The sequence below is a fragment of the Pleurodeles waltl genome, chromosome 8 (genome assembly GCF_031143425.1).
Source record: "Pleurodeles waltl isolate 20211129_DDA chromosome 8, aPleWal1.hap1.20221129, whole genome shotgun sequence".
NCBI classification, from domain to species: Eukaryota; Metazoa; Chordata; class Amphibia; order Caudata; family Salamandridae; genus Pleurodeles; species Pleurodeles waltl.
This window is the reverse complement of record NC_090447.1, coordinates 819,467,349-819,490,934: the sequence shown is the minus strand read 5'-3', so window position 1 is coordinate 819,490,934 and position 23,586 is coordinate 819,467,349. Positions and strand designations below refer to the sequence as shown.

General features: G+C 45.5%; 1 protein-coding gene across 2 annotated transcripts in view; it reads right to left on the bottom strand.

Moving 5' to 3' along the window:
- Window positions 1-23,586, bottom strand: part of LOC138250326 (CD99 antigen-like) — a 286,125-nt gene that overhangs the window by 212,157 nt on the left and 50,382 nt on the right. For both annotated transcript variants that reach the window (XM_069205086.1, XM_069205088.1), the window contains exon 2: window positions 6,360-6,413. In XM_069205086.1, the coding sequence (XP_069061187.1) occupies window positions 6,360-6,413 (54 nt within the window). The remainder of the gene's footprint in view (window positions 1-6,359; window positions 6,414-23,586) is intronic.

The following is a 23,586-nucleotide window of genomic DNA, read 5'->3' as shown; positions in this document are numbered from 1 at the left end:
TGGTGGGCATGTCAAAAGGGCCATGATGTAAGAAGTAACATGATTGATACAACTAAGCAACCTTATAGGGTCATTTTCATTTTGCAAACAATAGTTAAACTCGTGCAGACACCCTTCTACAATGTTCTGTAGTAAGCCATCTGGGTCAATATCTCTCCATTTTAATCTCAACCCATTAGTCCTATATTAATCAACCTGAATATAAGACTCACACTTAGGGCCCCAAAGTAGGGTCAGGAGGATAATCGGATCATCGTCGCTCAATGAGGATTGGACAATATTGGGGGTGTCATATACGTTATAAGCTGCTGAGGACACTAAGATGTGATCAATAACAGATGAAGAGATGTTACCTCTAAAGGATGGAATCGCGTCCCCATTTTCTCCATATTTGCATCTTAGTAACATCGGATCATATTTGGATAGAATTAAATTTAAAACCTCCCCATAATCATTACGGAAACAATGGTCATAGCCTACCCCTTCCTGACTACTGACCCCACAGACCTGAGATGGTGACAAAAAACAGGGTTTAATGTTATGTCTCCGGCCCATAGCATAGTAAAAGTTGAATGGATTGGGTGTAAAAATGTATGCAAACCGTGATCCAGAGCGTGGACTACTCTGCAACGAGTGGAATCAAAGACATTATTATAAAAGTTAATGAGCACCACATCCGTCATGCTTCTAGAAGATAACCACAGCAATTGAAAATTAGGGGTCTCCCAAGAGGTTTATTTTAACTACTACAGGGAGTTTGCTCTTAGTACACTAGTACTCTCACTGCCCCCAGGTGCCACCTCAGGTGGACTAGTGGTATGTAAATCCCCCCCCACTGTTTCCCCATCAAGGCTATTAATACATGCTGTACTAGCAGCCCCAGCTGGTCCCGGGGTCGTTGTAGGGGCACTACTATGACCGCTGGGCATTATATTCCTAATAGGCCCCCTCCATAGTAAGCCCCCCCACCTCTTTATCCACCTGGACACCATGTACTTGTCAATCAATTAATCAATTGGCAACTCACCTGTGAGGGTCTCAAGGTTCTGGGGGGGGGGGGAGGAGAGGGGCCTCATCCGAAGAGCCACGTTTTAAGGTTCTTCCTGAAAATGGTGAGCAACAGGCTTTGTCTGAGGTGCAGGGGGCAGCTCTTTTCTGCAATGTAGGTGAAGGATCATCCTGCGGCAGTGGTTTTGCAGATGCGAGGGATGCGAGGGATGGTGGCCAGGGCCATCTGGGCAGAGCGGAGGGATCTGGCAGGGGTGTGGAAGAAGAAGTGGTGGTTCAGGTAGGTTGGTCCTGCGTTGTGTATGGCTGTGTATGTGTGGGTGAGTAGTTTGAAGGTGTTATGCTTCTTGACTGGTAGCCAGTGGAGGGTCCTTAGGTGTTGGGAGATGTGTTCTCGGCGAGGGAGGTCCAGAAATAGTCTGGCAGCGGTGTTCTGGATGAGTTGTAGTTTTTTGATGTTTCTATTTGAAGGGCAAGCGTAGAGGGCGATGCCGTGGTCAATCTTGCTAGTGACCAAGGCATGGGTGACTGTCCTGCGATGATCTCAAGATCTTCCGAAGTTTGCAGAGTGTGTGCCAGCAGGAGGAGGCAACTGAGTTTACCTGGTGGGTCATGGATAGATAGGAGTCGAGGATGATTCCTAGGTTGCGGGGGTGCTCAGTCAGTACAGGGGAGGCGCTGAAGGATGTGGGCCACAAGGAGTCATCCCAAGCTGAGGTGGCATTTCTGAAGATGAGCTCAGTCTTGTCAGAGTTGAGCTTGAAGCAGCTTTCTCTCATCCGGGTGGCGACAGCTTCCATTCCTGAATGGAAGTTCCTTTTGGTCGTGTCCGGGTCTTCGGTGAGGGAAATGATGAGCTGTGTGCCATCGGCAAATGACACGATGTTCATACCGTGGCTTCTGAAGATGGCAGCGAGAGGGGCCATGTATACAGTGAACAGTGTGGGACTCAGTGAGGATCCTTGGGGGACTCCGCAGTTGACTCCTGTGTGTCTGAACCTCTGCATCCTCCCGGAGAGGAAGGAGTGGATCCATTCCAGGGCTCTTATGCAGACAGAGTCCTATGTTGTGGAGTCTGGTGCGCAAAGTGCTGTGGGAGACTGTGTCAAATGCTGCTGAGAGGTCGAGGAGTATGAGCGCTGCGGTGTGGCAGCAGTCTAGAAGTAACTGGATGCTGTTGGTGACTTCCACGAGGGCCGTCTCTATGCTGTGGGTGCTGCAGAAGCCGGGCTGGGAGCTGTCCAGGGAGTTGTTGGCCTCGATGAAATTCCGTAGTTGTGCATTGATTGCCTTCTCAAACACTTTGGCAGGGCAGCAGTGAGATGGGCCAGAAATTATTTAGTTCTGATGGGTCGGCCGAAGGTTTCTTCAGGAGAGGGCGTATTTTGGCGTGTTTTCAGTCATGGGGAAGGTGCCAGTGTTGATGGAGCAGTTGATTGTGTTCCAGAGCCGGGGCAACGGATGCACTGGCTCTGATGTATATGTGGTCGGGCAGGGGTCCGCAAGGGCTCCAGAGTGAGTGCGGTTCATGATGCCGTTTCCTCTGTGGTGAGTGTGGACCAGCTGTGGCTGGTCTGGGTGGGTTCAGGGGGTGGTGGTTTGGGCACAGTGCTAGGATTTTCCGGGAGGAATCGGTCGTGGATGTCCTGGATCTTGTGGTGAAAAAAGGTGTCAAGTTTGTCGCAGAGGTCCTGTGACGGGGGGATGCCGGTGGCTTTGGGGGGGGGGGGGGGGGGGGGGAGAGGAAATGGGTGAACTTATTGATGTCTGAAAAAGAGTTTCTTAGAGTTGATGCGCTCCCGGAGTGCGTCCTTCCTTGCGTTCTTCATTTTTTGTCGGTGGGCGGCAGTTGCGGCTCTGAATGAGGAGAGGTCTTCGCTGGTTTGGGTGTTCCTCCATTTTTTCTCTAAACGTCTGCAGCTTCGCTTTGATTCTTGGAGTTTGGTGGTGAACCAGTTGGCTTTCTGAGGTACGCATTTGGCCAATGTCAGCCGGAGGGGGGCTAGAGTGTCGGCTCATTCGGTGATCCATGTGTTGAGTTTGTGCGCTGCTGCGTTGGCGACATCGGAGGGAGGGATTTGCCGAGCGACGAGTTGAGTTGCTTGTTGGCGATTTCGTTCCATTTCCTGTGGGGGGGTCCTGGGGGTGCGGCTGCTTGGTGCAGTGATAGTGTGAAGTGTATGCAGCAGTGGTCGGTCCAGTCTAAAAGAGGAGATGGTCTCGATGGGGATGGTGATGGCTGCTTGAGGTGAAGATGGGGTCCAGTGTGTGTCCTGCGATGTGTGTGGGTGCAGAGACCAGCTGTCTGAGGCCGAGGGTGGCGAGGTTGTCTAGTAGAGCTGTGGTGTTTGGGTCAGCGTGGTCCTCAAGGTGGAAATTTAGGTCACCGAGAAGGAGGTAGTCAACTGACGCCAGGGTCTGGGGGGTAGCGATGTCAACAATGTCGTCTATGAAAGATGTACGGGGTCGGGTGGCCTGTACACCAGAGTGCCGCAGATGAAAGAGTTGTGTTTGGAGTGGACTAGTAAGTGAAGGTGTTCCATGGTAGTGCATTTTTCTTCTGGGACGGCCCTGACATGTAGTGAGGACTTGTGCACGATGGAGTTCTCCGCCCGTTATCTGATAGTTAGTCCAGAACCTGATATCTATTACTTGTAGACATAGGTAGAGTGTTAAGTGGCTCGATGTGAGAATGAATGATGGGATGCATGGGTTGCAGATGTCGATAGAAGAAACCCAAAGGGAACAATAATGGGGAAGTACTACGTGGTGGACATAAAGCTGCCCTAGTTAAAATTTCCCTCACTAATCTAGGGTTCCGAAAGTTAATAATTACACAGTCAACCCCAAAGTTTTTCACTGATGGGCCAAACCAACCCACTCTCCTAGTTAAAAGGATTTGGTGAGCACAGTGGAGTGAGAACAGATTATTTAGGGTCAGCCAGTGCATGACTTTATTCTTCAAGGTCTCAGGGGGTTCAATATGTCTTGGCTGCAAAGAGGGAACATTAACCATAACAATTACATAGGGACAACAGGCTGGTCATAAATCAATGGTAAGAGGTTCCCCTGAGGGGGACATGATGGCAGACCCAGCCGTCTGATGATTGCAAGGCTGAAGTGAGTTGTTCTCAGTGGGAGTTATATTAGATCTTGGGTTACCCAGTGACAAACCATGCAGCTTATTGTTGGAGGTCACACACCACCCTGCAATTTGTCCTACTTCGTATTCTTCCCTTTACTCTCTAGTATCAGAAGCCCACTGGTTAGGACCCTAAGTATTTGCAGCTGCAAAATCTGTAACCTGCGGGGTAGTGATAGGACCTGGCCCATTTTGTAATATGCCTGCTGAACAGTTAAGAGCCACAGTGGACAAGGAAAACTTCTGGCACATTACAGTAATTTTCTGTATCTCACCTTTGAGTTTGTCCAGCTTATCTTTAAGTGGCATAAGCAAGTCACTGATGGCAGATAAAAAAAAGTTATTCCAGGATTTAGCTTCAGGGTTGGCTGGTGCAAGGGGACTCAAATCACCATCATCCCGCTTTCTGTAGAGTCTCTTTCATTTAGCAGCAGGTGAATGAGTGTCCGGTATGGAAGGATCAGTGACAGGGCCCATAGGTCCTACAAATTCTTCACCACATCTCCCTACATCAGTTTCCAGAGCATGTTTTGCATCAGAGACTACATCCAGGCACCCCTGTAACTTCACTGAGCCCAGCCACCCCCAGGGAAAGGTGTCTCTCTGCCAAGTCTATTTCCTTGATGATAACCTCCACCTCCCAGACTAAGAAGGAGTCAATGGTAGAGCAAGTTGATTCGGGGCTAGCTTCTGGTTTCCAGTTTTACGCTTGCCCATATTTACGCTAGGTGTTGACAAGAAATTCCACAATTCAAGGCTAACTTCTATGGTGAACAATCAAGGGACCTGTTGCCTCTGTCCCAGGTCAGGGAGAGGCAGGCTGACAGAGGTGACACAATTTGGAGGCACAATCACTTACTCTGCTCTTCTTAATTGCCATCCTGTGACGTATACTCGCACAGCAGTAATAAGGTCCTGGGGTCCGTGGCCAGGAGCCAAGGGGGCAAGCCTGGGCGATGCTGGCTCTCCAGTTACTCCACTCTCCACTGCTCTCTCTACCTCCAAAGCCTCTATCCTTTGGGGTCCTACAGGTGTCAGTCACTCAAACAGAGGTCTGTGGTTCAATGGCCCGTACTCTAGGAGCAGTTGTTTCTAGAGCACTGCGCTCTAGTTGTCTCTCACCAGTCCCTTCCTCGAGCCCCTGCCCCCCAGCTGTCTCTTACAATGTTTTTCTCTAGACTGCAATCCACCATGCGCCTAGAGGCCCTCCTCTGAAGACTTTATAAACATCCTCTCCACTGATAGCAAAGTGTCGAAAGAATTGCCAGTGTTCCCCCTAAGTCTCTTGCAATCTCCGGCATTAGGAGTCTGCAGAGTATCTTGGATGCTGTGCTGGAAGATCCCTGGTTTAGCCAATGAAGAGACAGACTCAAACAGCACTCTTCTTGTGCTCTGGGGAAGATGACACTCCACTTTTTTTTTTTTTTTTTTACCCCTGTGCAGCAGTCTCTTCTTGCCCCAGAGGCAGCAGGCTCTCTCCTGCCCATGCCCGCAGTTTACACACCCAGAGGCAACAGTCTCTCTCATGTTGCTCCATCCCAGCTGTCCTGAATCAGGTGTCCCCGAGGCCGCCTCTATCCCAGCCACAGATTCTCCATCCCTCTTCCTGGGCTTAGGACCTGAGTCAACCCAGGCCGCCCTGGCTTCCTGTCCCCCAGCGGCTCTGCTCTGCTCCGGCTCCACCTGGCAGGACAGGCGGCAGCCTCAGAACCGCAACAAGGCTACTCCCTCTCCCTCCTACCGGCAGTGTAGACTCCTAAGGAACCTTTGGACGGGCTCTCAGTCAGTCTCGGCAGGGGCTCAGGCCTCCAACACCATCCAAATGTCATATCTCATTGGATCTCAAGGGAAAGAATCAATGCCTCCAGGGCGTTCCCTGTTGGCAGTAACACAACATTTCTCCTTGTGTTCATTGTTATTGCAACTCCGTCCCAAGGTTGTGAAGAGGACTTGGTACACTGAACTACTCACAACTACAATACCGAGATCTGGGATTAATTTAGTGACTTAGCAGAGTCTTCCTGTGCTAGAGCAGACTGAGAAGTAGGCAGAATTACTAGTTCCATGGAGTTTACCTGCCATCACAGTGTATGTGTAGGAATACTTTCAGCAAACACATGCAGTCCCCGGAGTAAATCATGCGAAATAAACAGGATAAAAAGGTTGTTCTACAGAGGATTATTTTAAACAAAGTGCAACACCTGCTTACCTGGAGTGGGATCCTCAAAATCGACTGCTTCGGACAAATCAAAATCATCTTGACCTAGAACAAAAAAAATACTTCAATATAAATATTCAAGTGAAAACCCCTGATGAATAAACTGACTTTGCAACCAAGTCGAACAAATTCAATAATTTAGGCACAACTGGCTAACAAACTTATTAGAACCTCATCTGTACACTTCTGAACTGCATCCCTTGGCTTAAAAACATTTTCAACACATCAGAAGCGCAATGGCTGCAGATAACAGGTAGACAGCTTTTTTTTAAATGTCTAATTAAGTATAGAAGTTACTCAGACATTTTCCTCACCATTAAAATATATTTTAGGGAGATTTTCTACAAACATGGACAGCAGTAAACAGACTGAGCTCAGAGTACGTTGTACGGAGTATACATGAGTATTTTAAGGCCAAGCAATCTCCTCAAGCCCATGTGGGCCACTGGTAAAGGATCACCTTACTACACAGCAACTCGCTAAACTAAACTCTCACCTATTCAAAACGCACCTGTTCAAAACGTGTGGAAGAGAGAGTGAGAGAGCGAATTACTCATGCCTCAGGGTGAAGCATTGAGTTCACAGGGTTTGCAAATCGAGAGTAGGGAACCCATTAGCCCTTATTACAAGTTGCATGTTTCTAGCGAGGTGTAAACTCTGCATACAACATTAACATTACTATGCCATAAAACACTGCCAGTGCCATGCAATTATTAACTAATGCCCCAGAAAGGGGAGGAATAACTGTTCGGGCCTGGGCCGGGCAGGATTCTACACAGTTTTCCTATAGGGGAGATTAACACTCACATGTACCACCTGCTCTGAGCAGGTGGCAAGTGTGAGGTGAGGGGCAGCTGCTGGCAGGGGTAAAGGTGGGAGGGGAGGGTTGGCCGGGTTTGGGAGGGAAGGGGAAAGATGTGCCCTGGCAGGAGAAAGCATTATATGTTCCTCCCTTGTTGAAAAAAATGCTCCGGTAGGCACGAGGACAGAGGCTTGACTGCTGTTGCAGCCAAGGCGCCATGTGATTTTACCATCTAGTAACATTGGGTTAGGTTTCTCCCACACACAGGAAAGTCGGGTGCAGGCACCGACCAGTACTGATCAGGCAGAGCGGTACCCCATCCAAAGATACGCCTCCCCCTGACTCATCATGAGGGCCACAGCAAGCATACAACATGCCGCCATTGTTGCTTTGTCTCTGATGGAATGTGTATGGAAAGTAAGAGTAAGGGATAGACGCTGTAAAGGAATGCAATTGGATATAGAAGCAATAATCCATCAGGTAATTGTAGTTCTTGAGGCAGCTCTACTGATCGAAGCTACCATATTGCAAGAAAACCTGAGTAGATGAACACAGGTCCCTGCATCTGCTTAGAAGGAAATGAGCATTCCGACACAGATAGTGTGTGAAATGCCTGTTCAGTAAAGCGAATATATTCGAAAATATATTTAATTTTAATTAAACCCATTCACATCATCCAGGGCAAATAGCTGTATATTCAAACTAATAATTTGTCAGCTTTGAAAACACCATGCGATTCACTGACGTACAACACTTGCACAGATTGGTTCTATATTTAGCCAAAGAAAAGATACACAGCAATGCTTTTTTCAGTGAAAGTAGCTTCTTGAAGTAAGAATGTTTTGTATACCATGTGTGACAGAACATTGATGAGGTCTCATCCAGCAGTAAACTATCAATGCGTACAACAAATGCAATAGTATTCTCATATTACTGTCAGATGGCCATGTTGGAGGCAGTAAAAGGTTCTCCACGTTCATTTCTCTAGGCTTTACTAGGTGCCTAGTCTGTCTTGTGTACTTGAATAATCATTGGTACTGGTAGTTATTATAGGTAGGTCATGCAATGGTTTTCATGTCTGAATCTGCCAGGGGTAAACCACGCAATTTGTCAGAGCTCAATAGCAAATTGTCAACCACTTTTACTATATTTATTGAACAGATTCCAGATAGCTGCTAGGAATTCAGAGGTATCATAGGCTTAGGTGGCTATGGGGTAGGTGCTCAAGTAACAAGCGATCAAGATGAGTGATTATACAGAGGAGTGCAATAGTATCTCTGTACTTGTAAAATAGTCTAGCCTCAGAAGAAAGTAGATGGCCTCTCTGGAAGGTGTATAAGAGCTATAAAAACCTTGTATTATTAGGGGTTATTGTGTTGAGGAGGGGACATACTGAGGACAACGAAGATGGTGTTTATGATAATCACATTAAACCCCATCAATGAAAGACTTTTAGTTTCAAAATACATGTTCTTTGCTTGCAACAGCTGTAAAGTGATGCATAGCACAACAAACACACCAGTGCAAGGGCTTACCTCCTCTTAGATGGCTTCAGAACTGTGAGGGCGAAGGTAGGCTTCAACTTGTGATCAAGAAACAGATTTCACTGCTCAGTATAGGGAAGCTCCAGGGGATTTCATATGCAAGATTGCAAGTGGACAATCACAACCCTTAGGGAGGTGGCCACCAGTCTCTCAAATTACTTGAACCAAGCTGCATAAGAGTTTAACTTTAGAACGAGGCATGTGATCTGCTTTACGTTTCCCAATGTTTCTGGAGAATGAAAACTCTTGCAAGACCAGTGTCTGTGAACTGAACCCCTTTAATGGTATCAAAAATGTTTCTGAAATGTACTGATGATCCAAGACTGAATATGGTCTGGAGTGCCAGGGACAGATTCAATGCAGCCAATTCTAAGAAAATATTAGGCAGTCGTTCAGGTGGAGGCAGCAAAGGACCTTAAATAGCCTTGGGGAAGACCACTCACTAACAAAGAATTAGTTCAAGAAACATTATTCTAAAGGCTAGCATTGCCTACTAGTGAGGCCGGTCTTGGATCATTATTACTTGTACCAAATCCTATCAAGCTGGAGGAGCTTTCTCTGGTCCTGGCATGGAGACACACTAACGTATGTATCCTGCAATTCTACAGAGTATAACCAGTTGCACTGAACTACTGCTAGTACCAAGGCCAAAGTGAAGATTTTCATCTGTTAGTTGGGCAGTGATGCAGGGTAGAAAAAAAAGAGAACACATGCAAATGAGGGAGAAAATGGTTGAGATCACAAAAATCTAGTGAAGGACCGAGTCCACTTCCCTTCTATATTATTAGTAGTGAGAGTATAGTTGCACAGCACTTCTGGTGTGCAGCAATGGCTCTATACCGCCTAAGAAAGTGAACCTCACCAATACCCAAGAGCTGTTGTTGGTCAGAGGCTAGTGATGGCGATGGAGGAAAAGGCCAACCATTCCCACGTATGCAGTGGTATTAGTCGTTAATATTGAAGCAGCTGGACCCGCTGGGGCCCAGGGAAGTGATTGGGACTTCTTAGACTCTTGAGGCCTGGAAGTGCTGGTGTGGGTTTCTCCTTAAATCTACGAGGTCTCTTGACATTAAGAGGGTTTCAGCTGTCTCATTTCTAAGGTTGAGGATTATTTTACTTGCCTCCTTAATGTGGTTTATAATTAGAGGGTTGTCAAGCAGTCAAAGTTGTGCCAGATGTACAAATCTTCGCTATCCGTATCACATTGGTGTTAGACTCTTAGAGAGTTAGTCCTCTAAGTTATTAAATGTTCTTTCCACAAGTAAAGTCATTGACATCCTTATTTATATAAAAAGATAAAAAGCTTTTCTCTTCAGTGAGGCTGCCATTACCATCGGATGTTGGGCTGTGTGAATACCAGTGCTAGAGACACCCATACTTTTAGGTATATAAGATCGTATCTTGGCGTTTGGTTACTTTCTACAAATTCAATTTCACTCTTGACACCTGAACACAGATCTCATTATAATGTCTCCATGTTTGACCAATGAGGCAGGTCTGCCCTTTATGGCTTTTTGTTTTTGCAAGCATATTCCTGTTACTCCTAAACTATGATGCCAGCTAGAACTTCTCTACCGTACAGTAGCACATTATCAGGCATCACATAAAAGCCCTGAAGAAACATGTGACAAAGTAGCGAAACATGTGACTATCATCAGGCTGAATATCAGTAATTAATGGACAAGTTTGAATGGATGCATATTCAAATCTCTGTAACAAACTGACACAAATTATGACCAGACAGCCAAGGACACATCTGAAGAGCTTTACCTTTATAACTGCAAGCTAATTTATTTTGCCAAGCTGGTCATGACTTCAATTCCCATATGAATTTAAGTTGTGAAATTAGGTGTGGGCATTCACATCCTTATATAAACATTTGAGTTTTCGTGATATCGTGTCAACCCGGTGGCTCACACTGATTGTACAATCATCTATTTGTTCAATAGCTATTATTTAATTGTCTATTCAAATGGAACTAGTGAGAGCAATGGCAACTTTTACTTCTCTTACTTCTTCTTTTACTTGAATCGGCTAGCCTCTGTTCCTTGTGCTTAAGAGGGTTAATTGCAGTATTGGGGCAAGCAGTCCTTTGTTGGAGAGACTAGAACTGGAAAAGATACCTTCATGGTGATAGATGCCAGGAGCACTAGCCCAGGAATAGCTGGTACTGAAGCAGAAACTCTTTTACCCCCAAGCAGTCTCTGTAGGGAACATTTGCTCTTTAATTGTCTGGAGGGTAACCTGATTTCAGTGCCAGGAAGTGTAAGTTACTCATCGCTGAGATTCTTGCTATTAGTCTGCTATCTGCCCTTTGTCTTTACTAAGATCAACCTAAAAAAAATACATACAGCATATTTCCTGATAAAAGAAAACAGTTTTTAAGTGCCAAACTTTGAACCCCACTCAACACATTTGTTTCTATTTAGGCACTTGCATCTGTGTCTCTCCTAAATGGTAAACAAGAGTTGTGTGGAACAAGGATGGTATATGGAAGGTAACTTTTACAAATACAAGTGTTACTATGTAGTATACCTTCTGCATCTAAAGAACCGTTGTGCCGCTGTACCGAGGGGGAAAGAGTTAAAAGAAAAGACAATCACGTGGGGAGACAGAACAAAAACCTCAGAGTTCAGGCAAGGATATCCTTAAGAAAATACAGCCAAGGATATCCCTCAGAATGGCTTGGTACACCTTCAAACCTTGCAATTTAAAAAAAAAAACACATGTGCTGTAGATCAAGAAGCTGCTTCTATTAAATTCGCCAACCCTTTTTTTGCCCCCACCAGTGACACCATGAATTACTAGTGAAGATGAAAGCCTCCAATAGCACCCCAGGATAGACAAAGGAACAGGAAAGAGACCCTTGAAGGCGATGAGTAATTAAGAAATGCATACGTCTGTCGATGCTCAGGAGGTACTTCTTCCAAGGGTATGACTGCTTGCTAACATGCCAAAATACATCATTATTGTAACAGCTCTGGACTAATAATTTTTCCTTCACCTCATCATTAAATTTGAATTCAAAACGAAGTTGCCGTGTACCCTTCATGCACAGTGGGCACATTACGAATTAGGGTAATTAGCCCATTGGAATAACCTATTTTAGTTTTCTTTTTCGGATTCCTGTTATTTTTCTAATTATTATTATTTGTATTTTGACAGACTATCAGGAATGAAAAATATATAATGACAGTGTGTAGCTGAATAAAAATAAGCAGGATGGGGTGCTATGCTTGTCTAAGGAAAAGTGTCTGTCGTGCTACAAGTGTGTTATTTTTTTTGTCCTTTGTTTAAGTTAAATCAGGTACTAGTACACTTTGAGCATTTAATCTGTAAGTTACCCGAGTAGAAGTTTACCCATAATCAAGGAGACAAGTTCTCTGATACGCGTTGGGTTGTTGCTGTACTGTTATGTTAATAAACACAAGTTGCATCGGAGGAGAAATGGTCTTAACCGTTTTTAGGTCGAGCATAGCAGTGCGCAAGCGCTGCTTTTCCGACATGTTGGTATGTATCCGGGCTTTTAACAACGCCCACATCACACCCTGATCACTACCACTCGTTTGTGGGCTTGCCCTTCAAAAATTCTTTGAGGTCATTGGTAAATGGCTTGCATTTGTCTCTCCTTGGGGAGGTTTTGTTACCGCCTTGCATGGCTAATTGCACTTTTGCCTATAAGTTTGACTGCGAGAGAACTTCTTTTTCCTTTTGTGTGTCTCTTCACGCTGATGCTCATGGTGGCTGTGACGCTGTGAAACGGATTGCTTATGTGAAACTGCTTTACTTTTAATTTTCAATTTAAGTGGCAAGAAAAGTCTGGTTAGTAGCTAATAGCTCTAACTCGAACAAGTGCGAGATCTGTTGCATTGCAAATGCTTGTTCGTAGCGGGAACACTGCGATATCAGTGAACGCCGATATATGAACTCCTTTGAGGTTCCACATGGCTGTGCCAAACACATGGATGGGTGCCGCGAAATAGTGAGTGGTTCTCACACATTGTAAAACAAGACGAAGCATTCTGAGGATAGCATACTCCCTACTTATTCAGCAAACTCCTTTCGGCGATAATGCCTTTCCTAATGGTATATTCAAAGTGAAGTTAGTTATTTCCTTTAACCTCGAAAGAATTCATAAATCCAGAACCGCTGCACAGCGATCAAAAGAAAGGGACATATCCAGTCTCATCGGGCATGTGCTATTAAACGCAAGGACATGCAGCCATCGGGCTGGCGCCAAAGGACGTATCTATTTTGTGTGTTATTATGCGGCAGGAAGAGGGATGTATTCCCTGGACATCTGACTACAGGTGAAGGGATAGGGACATCAGGAGACTCATGGTACATTTAACAGGGCGTTATTTGTTTGGGTGAACTCAATTAATTTAGCCGACCACGTAAGGCAAATTGATGGAGTGATTTAAAAATACTGCAGGGATTTCGCATACTGGTAAATATCACATAATTATGGCGGCCGTAGAAAAGGTATTGGAACCAATAAATATTAGTCCTTTCTTGCTTGCTATTGTTTCGTTCACTAATGAGAACAGCAGATGTATTTTTTTCCTCCACCAAATGAAAGGAGACGGTCCAAATTCACTTCTAATACAGCTTTGAGAAAGGCATTATCGCACAAACACGTTTGCTGAATAAACAGGGAATATGCTATCCTAAGAGCGTTCCGTTTTACAACATTATTTTTTGGTTGCAAAAATCACAAATTGCCAAAATAGTTCAGTTAGGAGAACTACTTTCTGTATAGATCTGCTCCTTGTTAAAGCGAAGAATGCCCCCACTCATAATTCAGTTAGCCAATAGCTGAAGTGGGCTGACACTGCCCAATGCTACTGTATGCAGTACATAGAAGAAAAATGCAAAAGACACATTAACAGACCAAGGGAAAAACAGGGCTGGCTGAAAGCCTCCGTAACTAGGTATATTATGCATATCATTTTAGAAAATCATAATATTTTTGCTAATGTCATACCGAAAGAGACGATTGAAAATATTGCAGTTATCTGAAATACCGATCCCAGGCCTGATGGCGAGACTGCAAGGACGCTGCGGCAGCTCAGATTAGGAGTAGAAGCACAGCTAGAGCAACTGGGTAACAGGTGCCACTCCCAAAAACATGACAAATGAGTAAACCATGCCAGCGTTCTTCCGTTCAGGGAGAAAGAGTAATAACTTGCAGACTCATCACAGAGTAAGGATGTTTGCCATGCCAACATTCCAAAACAGTCAAGTTAAAAATACAGGATGGCGGGGAAAGATCGACTTTTCGGTACTCGCAACGCAATTCAACAATATATTTAATGTAGTGTTTAATTTGTTCCTGTGATCTCAGGTGGGCACCGGCATTCTTTTTTTTGGGCTATGAATTATTTTTAGGTCGCAGCCTACCAGACAGCGCAGCTGCTGTTGTGCGAAAGACATCTTGTGGAATTTCATAAAGCTGACCTGGGAATGCATTCTGCTGGTCGCTTGCCATTGGCTTTGTGGTTTGTAGCTCATGTTTTGTTCCTTCCCATTTTCTGGCTTTGTTCGCTTTAGGCTCCCCAGCTCAAGTTCGTACCTTCCAATGCCAAAGCTGTGTTTACAGTATTCTTCCATAAACTAGTTTTCTGTAATAAACAGGCCTGTAAATCTTGTTCTTATCTCATCACATTTTCTGGGCATTCAAACACCGAGATCAAGTCTAAGGCACTGTCTCATGAGGGCACTTGTTTTACTTGTTACTGAAACCTACCCTCCTCCTCTTGGTGTTAAGGCACCTCCATGTCTGTCAGAAAGCCTTTGATTTTTTGGTATGCGCTAGAGACTTCCAAGAGGGACTACATATCCCAGACAGCTTTGTGGCCCCCAGGAGAGAGCTATTTTCCTCGGCACCCACTTGACCAGACCAACAAGTGCTATATAGCTACATAGCAAGTGGGGGCACACCGCAGTGTACTACGCGCTAGAGAATTCCAAGTGGGACTACATATCTCAGACTGCTTTGTGGCCCCAGGAGGTGGCCATTTTCCTCTGCACCTGCACCCACTTGGCCAGACTAACGAGCGCTGTATAGCGCGTGGGGTCACACCGCAGCACGGGACGCGCTAGAGACTTCCAAGTTGGAATAAATATCCCAGACTGCTTTGTAGCCCCAGGAGGCGGCCATTTTCCTCTGCACCTGCACCCACTTGACCAGATCAACTAGCGCTATAAAGCGTGTGTCGGCACACCACAGTGCGGAACGCACGTGGGCTAAGGGCGGGCCTGTCCATGCCCAAAGGAAGCTGGGCTGGGCCACCCCCCTGACATTTACTTGTTAAGCAGACTTTGTAAGTGTTTTTGCATTTTTATAGACTCTGGATACGGCCATATTGTCTTATCCTATCCTCAGGGATCATTCTCTGGTGTAAGTCCTGCGATGGGCAAAAGGAAAGCGAACGAGGGCAGGGCTAGGGTGGCACACAGTAAAAAACAAAACAGAAGAAGCATGCAGCAAGTGACTGTGTGGATATTTTGACCTCCTCTCAGGACAGAACCCCTAAATGTATTCAGAGTGAAGTCTCCCCAGTAAGACCAAGGGAGGGACGCAGAAAAAAATCCCAGAGATGTTCAAGAAACGTGGGGCCCCAGTTTTAACTCCTACAGGGCAGGGCAAAGCGAGTAAGGCAAATACACATTCACCATTGTCACAATTTCCAGAGGTGAGGTCCTTCATTGCACCAACTGCTTTTGTCCCCTAATTGATACATCACATGACGATCGTGACCTAAGTTTTTTAATGGATGGGACAGCAGACACAGGAGCAATAGACACAAGCCCAGACCCTTCTAATGCTCAGTGCATCTCCTGTATAAAAGACCGACAAGATGAGGTATCTAAGCTAAAATCCACGGTTAAATCCCTAATTATAATGGTCAAACAGCTAACATCCATAGACGTGACACCCAGTAGAGATCACAACGTTAGCACCATGCTGAATCCCCGAGGGTCCTTAACATTTCTGACCAAATCACCCTCGAATACCGATAACAAGACTTGCAAATGCGCTCCTCCCCCATTAGTGTAAACCTGGTGCCCGGCACTGGTCACCCTACATCAGCCAGTGGGATCATAAATTCTAGCAAGGCCCGACATACAAATACCTAAACAGGGGTGACAAACTAAATCTTCATCATCAATTGCCTAGATTAATGAAAGATAAAGTTCCAAATTACGTTGGACAGCCTGCTCCAAATGGGGCTAATTCTAACAACACTGTCCTAATGGTTAATGTCCCCAAACTACACCTACCAGCCCACAGGGAAGGGGGTGATTCTGTGAGAAACAAGGCTATCCACTGGATCAGTCAAGTGAGGGGCTGTTACTCTATAATATGTGAGGACATAATTGATGCAGTTAGAATGCCAGATCCGGTTACCTGTCTTGAAACTATTGAGCAGACAAGTAGGGATAGGAGCTTGGTTGATAATTTGGCGGCCTTAATGCAAGGACAAACACCCCAGGGTACTCACACATTCAGTTTAAGGATCCCAATTCCCTTCCCCCCTCCCACATCACCACCCCTCCCCGCGTGACAGGACCGGGTTCACGAACCTCTTAGCAGGCACTTCATGTAGTCTAGATAAGAATGATTGACTCCCTGCTGATCTAATACCCCTTCCATATGACATAACTACTGCTTATCCTACTGCTGACTCTAAAAACACCCTCGTCCTGATCATAACCAAGTGGTCCTGAATCGGTGGTTTGGGTAATTCTGAACGCACTGCTCCTGTGAGGAATAAAAGGATAGTATTTTGGAACGTGGCAGGTCTACTATCTAAGGTTGCCATAGCAGACTGAGGTGATTTTGATAATAGTTTCACCGTAGTCTGTGTACAACAAACATAGGCAGTAAACTTAATCCACCTAAATGGTTTCAGAACCTATCATACCCTGGCCTAGCCATCCAACTCTGGGAGAGCAAAGGGGGGGGGTGGATCTGTACTTATGTTTCAAGCACCATGAGAGCAGCTAGCATAACTATTCTGGCCCCGCAACCCTACCCTCACATTGTTGTTGAAATATCAGCAAATCGAGCGCTGGTCTTAATTAACTTCTATAACAACATCCCGAAAGCCGAGTTAAAAACCATCTTGACTCTACTAAAAAGGGATATTGAAGCTCTCAGGGATAAAAAATTCCAGGATTTGGTATTTTTATGGGGGAAGATTTCAATAAAGAAGTTTGCACTAGGGCTTCAGAAAAGGCCTGCGGTTTAAGCGAAAGGGGGTGGGGGGGAGAGAAAACGCTGGGCACTCACACTTTGCACACACTACCTGTGGGGAACAACTGAATGATTTTATATTCAATGTTGACCTTGCATTCTGTAACAAGATTTGCTGCCCGCCAATCCCATTCACATCTACGTTCGATGGGCATGGGAAAAACTCAGTGATATATTGGTCACAGACAACAAGGGTTGGAAATTTCATTACCCACACAACTGCATGCAGTGACCATTTCCCCCTGCGTATAGACCTGGGTATGGCATCAAGAGATTTTTTATCCCAAGCGCCACTTCCTAATTACTGTACTGTGGGAGCTATGGACATTAACAGGCTCAAAGGGTACACCTTGCGCCGGTCAAGGGTTGATCCCCAAGAGTTTCTAAAAAAGCTGATCTGTGGTTGTACGCAGGCTTTTGAAAGCGGTCTAGACCTGGGATCTGATCCCGAGGATATCATTGAGAGTTTCCAAAAGATTGCTGGGTACGTCAAGGAGGGACTAGTAATTACAGGTAGGGATAGCAGCAACAACGGGACGAGAGGGTGGTTAGATGAACATTGTACCAAGGCTTGTAGAATGCTGAAACTAGAGCTACAAAAACGACCATGCTGCACAAAAGAAGTCAGGGCGGTTAGGAAAGACTACAAGCGTGTTTTAACATAGAGGAACACAGCTTTAAAAGAAGATGTATGGGAGAATATGCACGAAGCAAGCATGAGTAAAGACCCTGCACCTTTTGGCAGGCAATTAATTCACCCTACGTTCCAGCCCGGTACCGGTCCACACCTTGAAATAGCCATTATTGAGGGAGACTGGATTCGTCACTTTTCTAATATTTGTTCCAGTCTTCACCGCCGGGCCTGGACTTTATCACTGTAGATCTGTTTGAAGCTAACATGAACCTATGTGGGCCACTGCTTATCCAAGTCCTCATTGTGTGTTGTCAAGTTGGCCAATTGAAATCCTGGAGGGAATCAATTATAGTCCCAAATCTTCAAAAAGGGAGATAGACATAGTCCAACCTGCTACCGTCCTATCTCTCTCCTAGACTTGATGCTAAAAGTGGCAGGCCCCATTATCTTGAACAGACTACAGGAATGGGCCCAGGACAAAAATGTTTTATCTTATTTACAGTATGGATTCCAGGAGGGACTAGGCACTGTGGAACAGGGTCTAAACCTAAGCATGCTGATCAAGAAATACACCACTATCAAACAAGGGAGATTGTACCTAGTTTTTGTTGATTTAACTGCTGCCTTGGACTACATAATTCATAGCAAACTGTGGGTTATCATGGGGAACATGGGTGTGGAACTACCGATCATACAATTTTTCAGGGAAACATATCATGGATGCAGCGCCAGAGTGCGATATGGACTCAAGGGCGAATGTATCCAGCCATATGGAATAGAGAGGTGTAAGGCATGGTTGTATTCTGGCACCCTTTTCTCTCCTCCCTATACATTAATAGTCTGGGTAACGTATTATCTGCCAATTGTAACAACCTGCCCCAAATAGGTTCCCGGCCCGGCCTTTTATATGCCGATGATACGGTCCTTATGGCCCTAACTCCTCTTGCACTGCAACAGTTACTAACACGTTTTGTGTCCTATATAGAAGAACTGGGGCTACTAGTTAACAAAAGCAAGACATTTGCTATGAGGTGCAGGAAAGTGTTACCAAAAAATCCAAGTCTCATAATAAAAGACACCAGAATAGATTATGTTACGTCCTTTTCCTAACTGGGGATCATGTTTGACATAAAAGGGATGTGGCAGATATGACTAACTCACTCCAGCCTGTTTGGCCTCTTCACAGATTTATCTGTGAGTATATCTATGCAGACAGCTACTTAGTTATTGGGTTTACAGCATGATGAACGAGCATACCACAGAAAGCTGTCTTAAAGTAGCACATCAGTATATCCACAAAAGGGGCTCCTCACCATTAAGGAGTTTGTCGAGAGACAGTGATTTATTTGAGGCTGTCCACAAAGAAGCATTTTAGTCACCCATTTTCTTCTAGCCTCCTTGCAGAGACGAAGTTACATCGCTCTTGACAACCACCATTGCATATGCCATAGAGCTCTCACATTTCAGCAAAGGGGTGGAGGACTTATACAGATTAACGGATCGTTTGTTATATCAATGCAGATGTGCAGTAACCCCAAAAGGAATCCTACAGTTGTGAACAGTATGCTGTGATTAAAAGATATCTCCTGGAAAATGTAAAATATGCCTTTATTTATTTATCTGGGACAGTGCTTTGCATTCTGAATGTAAGAGTCACCCGCTGATATGTTCCACTTAAGGATGGCTCTATCTATGGTATGTATATAGCCAACCAGTAACACTCCAAAAAATTATTAGAACAATTCAGAGATCACCTCTAATACTATTTTGAGCAAAGCACCCAGCGAAAAACCTCACCAATGTCTGTATATCTAAGATCCTATTCGTTTACATGTTGGTAGCCTGTTCAAAGGCGTAGATGTTCTCGCTCATGTAAAACAAGCATCGGCAAAGCCAATAGGTTTTGCCTGTGAGAGATTTATTGGCTTTTTCAATGTTTTTGTTAGTCACATTGTACAGCAGCGCTGGCTTCAATGCAGCATGGCCCAAAGTAAAAAAAAAATAATAATAAAAGCGCTGGCTGTGTCATACAGCTTTTTTTTTCCCTTTACTTTCAGCCATGTTACAACAGGGCTAAGAAACATTTGCAAAGCCAATAGATCTTGTAAATGCGAGACCTATTGGCCTTGTCAATTCTTGTTCGTTTTCCGACTTTGACCAATAGCAAGGGACAGGTAGGAATCGCATAAACGATGAAAGAAAGATAAGTAAACAGTGATAAAGAGGTAAAGGCGAGATGAAAAAGTCCCTGCAAGACAGAAATATTAAGAAATATGAAGTGTGGGATGGTGGAAGAAAGACATGACGTTAGGTCAATTGTAGGCATTTTTTCTTTTTTGCCAAACTGCGCACTAATTTAAACATTAGAAAAACAGCTAAAAAGCACAGAAGCTCCTCCCTGTTGCAACATCTACTTACAAATCTAAATAGAAAAAAAATAATTTGTCAAGACTATTGCTTTCTGCTGGGTAAAAAAAAAAAAGGTTCTTTAGTGTGCAGTTCTTGGAAAGGAATGCGAGCCCGGTTCAAGGGTGGGGCACAGCACTGCATGACTCATCTCCTTCTGACCGTCTCATACTAAGAGCCCCCCTCCGTGCAGCCACAAGATGCCAAGAGGTATTTTATAAGTGCCAGGAGTCTGCAAATGCCCAAAAATAACAGCGCAACTATACCGAAAGTAAACGACCCCTCCAAAACCTACTTTTTCAAATATACAAACCAGGTGTAACAGTATGCTGGGTGGGTCATGTCGGGTGCAGGTTTCTAGCAGGGCCAGACAGGAAAAAGAGGGAAAAAAAGAGAGGGCAATGGAAGGCAAAGAGGAAGTGATCATAAAGGGAGAAGAAAGAGGAGAGGAAAGAGTGGAGGGAACGAGTTACAACGCAGAGATGAAGGGAGAATAGCTGGTTTGAGCATTTTTGCCATGGTTGCATGTGGTTTCATAGTTCAGCCGTGGATTATAGGTGTTGCAACGCACCTGGCTGATAACTTTTTATGAAGCTCCATATTTTCCCCTTTGGAGTTGCATGCAGTGTAGAGTTCTGCACAGTGTGAAGGGCAGCCGAATGGGCTAAACTATAAATGTATTTTACTCTCAGAGGGTAAATCTTTCTTCAATGTGGAAAAAACCCTTTCCCCATACCCTCACCAAATCTAATTCTCCATCCCATCTGGAAGTTACTCTAACGTTTTATTAGAGTAACTCTTCATTTGGGAAAGTTGGGTCAGAGTTTGTGGATGCCCACAAACATATGTTCATGTGTGTTAAACCTACAAGGTTAACTATGCCTCGTAATAAAAAAATATAAAAAAGTACCTCTTTCCGTCTCCCCATCTCCTGCCGCCTGGATCCACTACTGGTGTCCCAGCATTCACTGGGACACCAGCACAGGCTCCCCAACAATCCTAGTGCTGCTTTCATGCTAAAGCTAGCAAGAAAGCAGTGTCAGGATTGGTCTGAGTGGCTTGGACTGCCGCTCAGACAACACTGGGGTGTGTGCAGTTTCTATAGCCCAGCTGTTCAACACAGCAGGCCGGAGAAATCTAAGTGCGCATGTGTGTTTGGCTAGCCTGAGACGGCTGGCCAAATAAACATGCGCACTTAGGTGCACGCTCTCCCCCTCCCACCTCCCATGGCCTAGCCCATCCCTCCCTGCACATGCTGCTGGCTGAGCAGGCGAAGTGTGTTCCATGTTCGGGCGGCTAGGTAGAAGGATCTCCCTCCTGCTATACTTTTCTGTATCTTTGGGAAAGCTGCAAGTGCGAGCTGGGAGGAACGGATATGTCTATTGGGTATGTAGAAGGTGAGGCAGTGGTTGAGGTATGCTGGTCCTATGTTGCAATGCCTTGAAGGTGTGGATCAGGAGTTTGTGATTCGCTTGTTGACCGGGAGTCAGTGTAGGTCTCTGAAGTGGGAGGAGATTCGGCTGTGTCGAGGGATTTCCAGGAGGAGTTTGGCTGCTGCATTCTGGACTCATTGTAGTCTTGATTGAAGTTTCTTGGTAATGCTGACGCATAGTGCGTTGCCGTAGTAGAGTTTGCTGGTGATGAGTGCGTGGTCACAGTCTTCCTCGTGTCGGGGGAAATTAATTTGAAGATCTCCCACAGGAGACAAAGGTGTGAAAGCTTGACGAGGAGATGACGTTAACTTGGCGGGTCATCAATAGAGTGGAGTCGAGGATGATGTCCAGGTTGCGCACATGGTCCGTGGGGGCAGGGGCATTATCCAGTGCAGTGGGACACCAGGAGTCATTCCAGGCAGAAGGGGTGGAGCAGATTACGAGGATCTCTGTCTTGTCCGAGTTGAGCCTGAGGCATCTGGCCTCAATCCAGGTGGTGACTGCTCTCAGCCGTTATGTAAGTTCCTTTTGGCTTTTGCAGAGTCCTAGGACAGGGAGAGGATCAGTTGGGTGTCATTAGCATAGGAGACTATGTTTAGCTCAATGGGTCTGTAGTTATTCAGCTCCATAGGGTCGGCAGTGGATTTCTAGAGTAGTGGGCTGGTTTTGGTGTGTTTCCAGTCTGAGGGAAATGTGGCGGTCTAGAAGGACAGGTTGATGGTTCGGCAGAGCTCCAGTGCTATGGAGGCGCTGGCCACGTTGAGGATGTGATGAGGGCATGGATCTGAGGGTGCTCCTGAGTGGATGGAGTTCATCAGTCTTTGGCACACTGGGCCACGCAGACAGCTACTCAGGACCTTACAACACATGCATTTCAGTCAAATTAAACGTGGCCAAGTAAGAGCTACTTGAGCTCTCTGGTGCATCATAACATTTGCAAGGACGATGACAGCACCAGCGCAGTTTCACGGCATGAAATACTTAAGGGCATGGTGGTCACACAGCAAGTCCATTTTCATTGTACTGCACACCAGCTAGCCTGCAGTCATTGCGGTAGGCAGTGATAATTGTTAAGGGCTGCTCACCTCATGACCGATCCCATGAAAAGGGAAACCACATACCCATCAACTTGCACACAGCTGAAGCAGACTACTTGCTCCCATAAGGCTCTTCCATTATGGCAAGAAGGCAGTGATCTGGTGGTTCTGGGATTGACAGCTAATTCACCAAATGGCGAAAGGGAGCAGCATGCCCAGTCCTCTTATAAATTAATAGCTGATGTCCCCGGTCTTTCCAGTGAACCTGCAAATCACATCTGGACATACTCCCTGCAGGGCTTTGAGGGTGGGGGAGTGGATGGGGAGGAGGGGCAGGTCCCTCCCTGCCTAACATCCATAAGGGCCTGATTTAGATTTAGGTGGCGAGCTACTCCGTTACAACGGTGACAGATATCCCTTCCACAGAAATATAAATCCCATTATTTTCTATGGAATTTATATTTCAGCGGACAGGATACGTCACCGTTGTGATGGAGTAATCCGTCTGCCATAATCTACATCACACCCTAAATCCCAGCCACTCATCAAAGTGGCAGGCAGGCTCACAACTACCTTCGGCATAAAAATCAACACAGGGCAGATGCTAACACCACACCTTTGCATCAACCTAACTATTATGTCCGTCCCTTGTCCTTCTCACCCCCAGTATCATTAGGCCTCTGCAATACTGCTAAGATGCCTAAGGTAGGCCTCAATTATTTCATGTGCTTGGTGGGACAGAGTTCCTGGCACCAGAGCACGTATGCTTTCCCACCCAAATAGATATATACTCTAAATATTCAGGAGAAGAAACCCAAACACACTGTTCTGGGTAGACAGGGAAGGGTGAGATACACACACATTTGTAAATAGCGTTTGGCCTCATGTATGGGCCATACAGGCATCCTATCTCTCCCCTGGGACCTAGAAAGGGCAAGATGGCGGACTCAGATTTAAACAGTGTATCATCGTGGCTTCCTATGTGAGGTTATATTGGGGAGGAGGTTTAAAGCTCAGTAGACTTTACCTCTCCCTTCAGGAAGAGAAAAACTAATGGCCTGTCAGAGTAGGCTCTGGCTGTGCAGCCTAACCACATAAA